This window comes from Myxocyprinus asiaticus, chromosome 48, assembly GCF_019703515.2.
Source record: "Myxocyprinus asiaticus isolate MX2 ecotype Aquarium Trade chromosome 48, UBuf_Myxa_2, whole genome shotgun sequence".
In the NCBI taxonomy this organism is placed as follows: domain Eukaryota; kingdom Metazoa; phylum Chordata; class Actinopteri; order Cypriniformes; family Catostomidae; genus Myxocyprinus; species Myxocyprinus asiaticus.
The window spans coordinates 28,726,932-28,736,685 of NC_059391.1; the positions used below are offsets into that span (position 1 = coordinate 28,726,932).

A 9,754-nucleotide genomic window follows, 5' to 3' on the forward strand; every position below is an offset into this window, starting at 1 on the left:
TCACACAATGCAAAAAATAAATAAATAAATAAATAAAAAATTATATCGTCATTGAGTAAAAACATCTAAAAATACTTATGAAAAGATTAATTTACTTGAGAAGCAAAACTGCTTAAGACATTACCATTTTTTATGCTGTTCCATACCCGTTTTACGTTCTTTCCTCCGTGGAACACAACAGGTGATGTTATGCAGTATGTTAGCCTCAGTCAACATTCACTTTCACTGCATCTTTTAAAATCCTATGCAAGTGAATGGTGACTGAGACTAACATTCTGTCTGCTATGTTGTGTTTCACAGATTAAAGAGAGTCATACAGGTTTAAAACAACATGAGGGTGAGTAAATTATGACAGATCTTTCATTTTTTGGTGAACTATCCCTTTAAGGGTTGTGAACGGCATTATGAGCACCACTGTCATGTGACTGAACTTCCCTTTTCAGAAAACTGTTGTACTGGTTATCACTGTATATATTATAACAACAAACCAATCCTCATTGGCAAGAAGTAGGACTAAACTCCACTTCTGAAGATAAACTGATTGTAAGCAATGTCAGCTCTTTATCATTTGTATTGATCATACATATTGATTTTACATACTATCTTTACTCTTCAGGTTGTAAAATGAAATTAACTGCGACAAAACCAAACTGGATCCTCACACTGATTTTTGCATTTTACATCAGAGTTTTACAAATAGAAGGTACAGTAGCATCTCTCCTCTACACTATAAACACAAATGTTATACTAAAGTTTCCGTGTAAAAAAAAAAATATTAGCATCATTTGAATTTTTGGTTTCACTTTTCATTTCCTGATTGCTGGAGGCAGAAATTCTGCCCAGCCTTCAGTTGCAAACACTCTTCTCGGCAGGAAAGACCAACGACAGGAGGACAGACAGATTATCAAGCATGAAATAATTACAGATGAGGGTCGTGTAATGATGCTGATCACTGGACCAAACCTCTGTGAGAAGAATCCAGCGAGTCAGGACTTTAATACAGCTCTGTCTCTCTCTTCTCCTGGACCTCACGCTGTTCTGATCACCCTCAATCTGGAAGATCTACAATCTGAACAGTGTGATCTTCTCCAACAAGTCCAGGAGCTGCTGGGAGCACAGGTTCTGCAGTACTGCATCGTTCTTCTGCTCCAGAAGGACCCGCAGAATCCTGACAGAAACACAGAGAGAGTTGGAGAAATCATCGACGCATGTCGAGGCCGATTTCACAACGTCACCGACTCTGAACCAAAACTTGCTCAAACTACAGCTCTTCTAGAGGAAATACACAAGTTAGTTTGGCTCAATAGAGAAACATTTTACTCAACATTGAACGAGACGCATGAGTTAGAAACAGAAAGGCTAGAGCTTTTGAAAAGACTGCGAGAAATCGAGACAAGACTTGAAGATGATGCCAGTCAAGATGTAAATGAAGAAAATCCTTGATATTGAGGGGTTACTTTCGGCTACAACATACTGTAGTTTGCGCTGCCCAAACCTTTAATAACAGCTCTTCTGGCTAATGACGTTAGGCTAAAATATTCAAAAGTAATAAACAAAAATATCAGTGTTCTCAAACCTGCCATGCATCCTCAGGTCAGTGTGGCAATGACAGTACAATACTTAGTTTCAATATAGTCTTTGATTCAAACTTCAGAATCACAATCAGTGCTAGATTTGGTAAGTTTGATACATTTTTGGCTGAAAATGTTTTAGTAAGAATGTATGTAGACAATTATTTCTGTTTGTTGCTGTGTATTTTTATATTAGTGCATATAAATGAAAAAAATATCTTGGTTACTGTCGTAACCTCTGTTCCCTGATGGAGGGAACGAGACGTTGTGTCGATGAAGTGACACTAGGGGTCGCTCCTGGGAGCCCCAGAGATCTCTGATCTTTGAGAAAAGGCCAATGAGAATTGGCGAGTGGAATTTGCATGCCACTCCCCCGGAAATATGGGTATAAAAGGAGCTGGAATGCAACCACTCATTCAGGTTTTGTACTGAGGAGCCGAGATAAGGTCCCGGCCCATTCAACGGATAGTTCGATGTTGTGGCAGGAAGGACACAACGTCTCGTTCCCTCCATCAGGGAACGGAGGTTACGATAGTAACCGAGACGGTCCCCTTCTGTCACACACTCGACGTTGTGTCGATGAAGTGACACTAGGGGTCCCTATACAAAATGCCACGACTACTGAACTGTGTTACGTGGACTAGCGAGGCGAGACGGGCAGACCTCTGTGTGCCTCGTAGCCAGCGCACCCAGCCATCACGTAACCTCCCCCAACGCTCTTGTGGGCGTCAAACGGTCCCCTGCACCTCAGGGAGTGCACAAAAAAATGAGGACCGGCCGGCCGGCCCAACCACGACCTTTTCTCTTTTTTTTTCCTCCCCAAAAGGAACAAAATCGTTCAGCTGGGGGCCATATAAGGTCCATGTTGGGGGGTGTACCTCCAAAGAGGACACCGCGGAGACCACACCCCACCCAGAGAGGGGGGGCTTTTAAGTGGAAATACGTCACATGGTCTTACCGAGTCTAGTCGGAAGCACGTCATGTGGAAGGGTCCCGTGGTAGGTCCTACCCGAGGGGGGAGGAGTTTCTACAGACACGGTGACCCAGGGCAGAGGGGCGTCTGCCCAAGGAAGATGCGGTTTACCAATGGGGAAACCACTTTGCGGAAAATACATCACATGGGGTTACCAATGGGGTAACCAGTGCATGTGGAGCACCTAACCCAGTACAGGGCCTAATTAGCACACGTACTGGGCCGGCGGCGAGTTTCTCCGAAAACTGGTTAGCCACAGGGCTAAGGAGGAAGGACATCCAGGGTCCACACTTTTGTGAACGCGACTGGGAGAAAGAGTGCACGTCTTCGCCTTAAGGGAGGGGAAAGGCGCTATGCGCAAGCGGTACACCCGGCCGGCTGTCCCGAGACTTACCTGTTTGAACCTGACAACACACGGGACGAAACCGGCTCAACCCGGAGGTTGTAGAACCTCGCAAAGGTGTTAGGTGTTGCCCAGCCCGCTGCTCTACAAATGTCTGCTAGAGAGGCGCCGTTGGTCAGAGCCCAGGAGGCTGCTACACCCCTGGTAGAGTGGGCACGCAGCCTCTTATATGTTATATGACCTCTTATATGTCAAAAGATCAAGGAAAATTTGCTTCCTCATGTCATGACCCCTTTAAAGTGTAAAAATAAAATTGCTTGCAGATATTGTCTAATACTAAAACTATTACAACTTCATCTTAACACATGCAGAAAAGTGCAAACAGTGCAATTATTGCAGTTTTTTAATGTTAATGAGAAATGTCCAATATAATGCTAAATTGCTTAATCTATTAACCCCAGAAATCACACACATTTTCCATTTAATTAAAGTATTAGTATTGGTCCTTGTATTAGTTGTATTGGCCTTTGTAGTAGCTAAATTAAAAAGAAGTGGTATCACTTATCTCTAGAAACCCAAGATGTTTATTTTGTGGTTGTGAGTTTTAGTTTTAGGATGTAAAGCTTGCGAATATTGTAAAAGGGTTCAAAGTACATTGTATTATCATTCAGCAGTGTATAAGAGAGAACTTTTACCTAAGGTGAGGCATATCTACAACACGGGACAACACGAGTGCTTGCAAAAAACAAAAGAAAAACAGGCCGTTTCCAGTTGTTCAAGTAGTGGTAAATTAAATACATAAATAAATACAATATAATGGGAGGAAATGTGGAATTAGTAGCTGTAAGGGGGTTCAGTGGAAAGGAGGAGGTGAGAACCGGCTTAATAATATAAATAATAATTTAATAAACAATTTAAACAAAACACACAACCAAAAACACACAGTACAGCTGCCTGCAATTCTCTCTCTCTCGAACTGTCGTCCCCGGCCGCCTTTATCCCTCGCGCGCCCCATCAGGCTGATTGGGGACCGGGTGTGTCTCATTCCAGCCCGGCCCCGCCCTCCTCGGCTCTACAGTAGCACAAAACACTTCTTGAATTAAGCAATGTGCACATGAGTATTAAAGTATATGTGCTGCAGGTTGTGACTAAACACAACGTAGCGAAACGTAGCAAAATGAATGGATTTTCGAACAAAAACACATAAGTGTGGACGTGGTCTAAGATAACATTAAGATGTTTTTGCTTTATTCTTCAGGTTGTAAGATGAAGTTAACCAGGACAAAACCAAAATGGATCATCACACTGATTCTTGCATTTCACATCACATCTGTACAACTAGGTGTCGTATCTGCTCTCCTCTACTGTTACTGCAACCAAAAATTTTATTTGATCATGTAATTGAATTATGTACGTTTATGGATACATTTCATGCACAAACCAAATATTTTAATGTTTACATATCATTGATTTTATGTATTCTTATCTATATTAAAGTTAGCATGTAAATGCATGAGTCACACTGTTGGTTTCACTTTCTCTTACAGCTTCTCATGATGCAGATGTGAGAATCCTGATCTTTGGAGTCAAAAGTGACTCCAGATTCAGAGCTGCAGATATTCTGTTAGGAAGGAAAGTCAGCAGACAGATGATGAAGAGTGAAGTCATGACAGATGAGGGTCGTGTAATGATGCTGATCACTGGACCAAACCTCTGTGAGAAGAATCCAGCGAGTCAGGACTTTAATACAGCTCTGTCTCTCTCTTCTCCTGGACCTCACGCTGTTCTGATCACCCTCGGTCTGGAAGATCTACAATCTGAACAGTGTGATCTTCTCCAACAAGTCCAGGAGCTGCTGGGAGCACAGGTTCTGCAGTACTGCATCGTTCTTCTGCTCCAGAAGGACCCGCAGAAACCTGACAGAAACACAGAGAGAGTTGGAGAAATCATCGACGCATGTCGAGGCCGATTTCACATCGTCACCAACTCTGAACCAAAACCTGCTCAAACTACAGCTCTTCTAGAGGAAATACACAAGTTAGTTTGGCTCAATAGAGAAACATTTTACTCAACATTGAACGAGACGCATGAGTTAGAAACAGAAAGGCTAGAGCTTTTGAAAAGACTGCGAGAAATCGAGACAAGACTTGAAGATGATGCCAGTCAAGATGTAAATGAAGAAAATCTTCGCTCATCTGTGATATATGACAATTTAGAAGGCGTATTTGGAATTTTGCAATGGATTTTCCTCATTTCAACAGCAGCTCTTGTTATTTTCACTAAAGTGATGGACAGAGATGTGAAATACGTGGCAGGATTTGCAGCAGTTCTTGTTTTAATAGTAATTTTAACAAATACTCTGAGTCCAGATGTCGCTATACCGCTAAATTTGGCCTTGTGCTCATCGTTAGCGACTCTTCTAAGCAATGAACTAAATGAAGGGTTCATGACGTCCGGCAGATCATTTCCAATCATCATGAAACTATTTTTCTTTTTTCTACTTCCAGGCACTGTAGTGGTTTTTTTTGTGATCATGGGATTAGCATTAGCCTTTGGAACAATTATTAGCATTAGGACGTGGTCGGACGTGCTCGTAGCATGCCAAGCCGCTCCTGGGATCACAATCGGAGCTTTTGCGTTCTTATTTTTCACTACTGGAAACAATAAAATACCGAAATGCACAGAAATAAATAGCTGTGACATTTCACTCTTAGCGCTCACATCATTTGTGTGTTGTATAGTCGGTGCGACACTCTCAATGGGTTGCGTGACTGTGTTTGCTCTGTTGGGTGTGAAGATGACAATAATTCTGCTAATATTAGCATTTACAATAGCATATTTCCATTTTAACAAAAAAACTGTACAAGGTGTAATCTGCCTAACTGTTCTTATACCTTTTTTTTCATGTTGTTGTGTGTTTATTGGTTCTGTGATTCTTATTTTAGTGACGTTAGTAAGTTTTCTCAAATTATTAATATACAACTTGCTCAGTTCGTACTTGTTTTATGTAGCGTTAATGTTGGGTTCATTCCTTGTAATTAAAGAGTGCAGACTGCATCAGATCAATCAGGAATAGCAACTAAATCACAAATGACACAATAAAATGTCAAAATGTATAATATAATGTAAATGTGTAATAATTGTGAGCAGTGCAATTCAGCCACAGGTCTGTGTGGGTGTCTCGTGCCGCCCTCCCGCAAGATGCCACACAGGGTAACTGCACATTTCGCCCATGCCTAAATCCGCTACTGCACCCATGGTTTTATTCACATTATTTGTTTTACTGATTTGTTCATATTGTTGTGTGCTTATTAGTTCCATCATTTTAATTTTAAAACACTTCTTCCATGTTTTATATAATTACTGTTTGGTTTTTCTATAGTAATCGACAGAATCTGTAACGCGTTTTTTCTGAACATATAATGCTGGAATTTGGGTTTGTGTTTATATTATGTGATTGTTAGACTGTTAAGAGGTCATATCAATTTTATTTCTTTCTTTCATTTTTTTTTTTTACTTATTTACTTCCTTAACACACATACCTGGACATATTATGACTGATTAATTAATGAAAAAAAACAACTTTAGGTGTGTAATCTTTAATCAAAATGTATTAACTTGCTCTGCCTATAAAATAGACGCATCTACCACAATGTCTTTGAATTATTTGAATTTGAGTGCTTTTCTCAGCCAATATTGATGTATGCGAATAACTGATTAAATTAATTACTAATTAATTATTAATTAATATGATAAAATTAATTAACCAATATATCATGTGATTCAAGTCATTCAAAAAGCTTTAATTGATTGACAGTACTATAAAGAAAAAAAGTTTAAATCTGTTAAAAAAAAAACAAATCAACCCCTGGGACATAAAAGTACCAGTAGTTAAAGGGACAGTTCACCCAAAAATGAAAATTCTCCCATCATTTACTCACCCTGACTTTCTTTCATCTGCTGAGCATAATCAAAGATTTTTAGAAGAATATCTCAGCTCTTTAGGTCCATACAATACAAGTGAATGGTGACCAAAATTTTGAAGCTTCAAAATCCACATAAAGGCAGCATAAAAGTACTCCAGACTACTCTGATGTGAATAATCCATGTCTTCTGAAGTGATATGATAGGTGTGGATGAGAAACAGATCGATATTTAAGTCCTTTTTCCTTCACTTTCACTTTCTCCTTCTTCTGATTTTGGTGATTCACATTGTTTGTGCATAACAACCCCTACTGGGCAGGGAGGAGAATTTATGACAAAAAAGCACTTAAAAATTGATCTGTTTCTCACCCACACCTATCATGTCGCTTCAGAAGACATGGATTAAACCACTGGAGCTTTATGGATTACTTTTATGCTCCGTTTATGTGATTTTTGGAGCTTCAAAGATTTGGTCACCATTCACTTGCATTGTTTGGACCTACAGAGCTGAAATATTCTTCTAAATATCATAACTTTTGTTCTGCAGAAGAAAGAAAGTCATGCACATCTGGGATGGCATGAGGGAGAGTAAATGATGAGAGAATTTTCTTTTTGGGTGAACTGTCCCTTTAAAGAAATGGCCATAGACAATTATTGAAGGCGACTGTGTCAAGGAACACAAAACTCCATAAGATGTTGGTTAATGGAGAAAAATAACCTTGGGAGAAACCAGACTCACTGTGGGGGCCAGTTCCCCTCTGGCTAACATCATGAATATAATGCCAATATTAGTTACTTATGTGCAGCGCGGGTCATGGTTTAAAATGAGTAAACTAAGTAAGTGTTAAGGGTCAGTGTTTAAACAAAGATTTTGTATGAACTGTAAGATTAATGACTAATGTCTTTGAGGTTCATCCTGGATTAACTGCAGAAGTTCACATAGATGCATTGTCCTTTGTTAGTTGGCTGATGAAGGGTTTTGTTGGCAATTAATTGATAGTCTATGTATTCCATTTTAAGAGCGTAGTCCATCAATAAACGAAGCTGATGCAGGCAGAGATCAGCGAGGTGCATCGCAGTTCAACCGGCAGGTCATTTCGGTGAAGTTCGGTGAGGTCCATCCTATGTCCAAGTTTCAGGCAGTAGCATATGAAGTATCCGATGTCTTACAGTTGGAGTTGGCATCAGTTCATCCTCTGAAGTCCATCGTAAAAGACTGAAGTGATGTTTGGCTGGCACCGGCTGTAGTTTATCGTCATCACTCAGCGACACGTAGCAGTGGAGTCCGACTCCAAGCAGGAACTGAGCTGGGTCTGGCCGGCTCTGGTAACCTCGGGATATGAATCCTGAGGTTGAGACAGGGAAACAAATAAAATAACATTAGTGTAGATGCCATTACATTTATTGCAAAGTTATAGATTATGAGAAATGTTTCTGGTTCTGGCAGACCTAACTAAAGTAGCCTAATTGAGAGTTGAAGGATAAATGAGGTGTATGTCTGGCTAAATAGATGAGTCTTTAGTCTAGACTTAAACTGAGAGAGTGTGTCTGCATCCCGAACAGTGTTAGGGAGACTATTCCATAGTTTTGGAGCCAAATAGGAAAGTGATCTACCTCCTTTTGTAGATTTTGATATTCTAGGAACTATTTACAGGCCAGAATTTTGTGATCGTTATGAACGTGATGCAATATAGCATGTGAGAAGGTCACTTACAGTACAGCTGATTTTCTATAAAGCTGAATAATTAATTCTCATTCAAAGTAATGTCCAGCATCGTCCAATCACTGCCAACCATGCTAAAATAAAATTCAGCATTTTAAAATGAATCTATGTACAGATTATCATTGTCTGCCAAACATGTTGAGTGATCCAAACATCATCTGCAGCCTGAAACTGAACTTTTGACCAGATGTTAGAAGTGAATGCACTTAGCTGCTTAGGAAAGCTATAGGATGCTCCTTTGCTCCCTAATTAGTGAATGACATCAGTGAACCTCCAGTGTGCTGTCTGTCTTCACTGGTGTCAGAACAGTTTGAAATGCACCTAATTTTCATCCTACTGCATATACAGCCTCTGAAAGCAACATTTTCCAGCTTTTGGATACGTCCATTTGGATTCTCAATGTGATAATGCACAGTGAATGTAGGATTTTTATGGAAAGTTAGCCCTATTGTCCACGTACATGGACATTGTGTTTAACAGCGTGCTGTTTCATGATAAATCGATGCAATTTTTAAAATGGCATATCTGATGAAACTAGAGATTCTACTCTTTTGACTCAAACAGGTTTTAATGTGAAAACGTAAGCTGGTTTATTAGCAGATGTAGTTTTGTTGCCGTTTCTCCGAAAGACAAACTCGGCTGAGATTGGCACCATGTTGTTTTGTCACATGACTCGGTGCGCTGAAAGTTTAACTCTTTAATGACAGCCTAGAGTCTCCTGAGCTGAGATCAGGTGGTTTAAAAAAAAGAAAATTAAGCATTGCCTATAGCGAAGCCAAAACGTAATGTCCACGCATGTGGACGCGGGGTCTCACAAGGTTAAACCAGCCTACGGTTGTTTGCTGGTATTAGCTGGTCTAAGCTGCTTTTGTAAGTCTTTTAGTCTGACCAAACTGGTGTTCATCTGGTTTAGATGATCAACTGATCGTCTCCCAGCCTGACCAACTGACAAGTACCCAAAACTCAGTTTACAACCATCAAAACAGACTAGCCTAACTAGCATAACCACCTTAGACTAGTTAAAGCTTTTTAGTAGGGAGGCTAGATGCTAACGTCAGTCAACTACAGCATTTTATTCAAAGTTGGATGACTATCTCCTAGTTTGAACCATAAAGGCTTGGAAGATGATGTATAAAGAAACAAAATGGCAATGCTATCGTTAGCTCTGCAGGTGTTCGATTGACAAAAAATAAGCGTACTTGCAACCGAATTGTGTAAGA

The 9,754-nt window shown here is 40.1% G+C and overlaps 1 protein-coding gene across 10 annotated transcripts; it reads left to right on the top strand.

The window, feature by feature from the left end:
• The first annotated feature begins 420 nt into the window (after positions 1-420).
• Positions 421-6,534, top strand: LOC127437113 (uncharacterized). 10 transcript variants are annotated; one of them, XM_051691804.1, is made up of 5 exons: positions 421-543; positions 617-703; positions 831-1,677; positions 4,146-4,297; positions 4,435-6,534. In XM_051691804.1, the coding sequence occupies exons 4-5, from the start codon at positions 4,180-4,182 to the stop codon at positions 5,961-5,963; spliced, it is 1,647 nt and encodes a 548-aa protein (XP_051547764.1). In that variant the 5' UTR covers positions 421-543; positions 617-703; positions 831-1,677; positions 4,146-4,179; the 3' UTR covers positions 5,964-6,534. The 10 variants fall into 10 exon arrangements, with proteins under 10 accessions (XP_051547764.1, XP_051547769.1, XP_051547770.1 ...); XM_051691809.1 differs by having other exon boundaries at positions 4,146-4,229; XM_051691810.1 differs by having other exon boundaries at positions 831-1,593; positions 4,146-4,229.
• Positions 6,535-9,754: the final 3,220 nt, after the last annotated feature.

What these genes read in the sequence shown, in the direction of transcription:
- LOC127437113 (XM_051691802.1), top strand. Translation starts at nt 625, where the DNA reads ATGAAATTAACTGCGACAAAACCAAACTGGATCCTCACACTGATTTTT. An exon ending in CAGAGTTTTACAAATAGAAG is followed by an intron (nt 704 to 4,145) that starts GTACAGTAGCAT and finishes TTTATTCTTCAG; the next exon opens with GTTGTAAGATGAAGTTAACC. An exon ending in CATCACATCTGTACAACTAG is followed by an intron (nt 4,230 to 4,434) that starts GTGTCGTATCTG and finishes TTTCTCTTACAG; the next exon opens with CTTCTCATGATGCAGATGTG.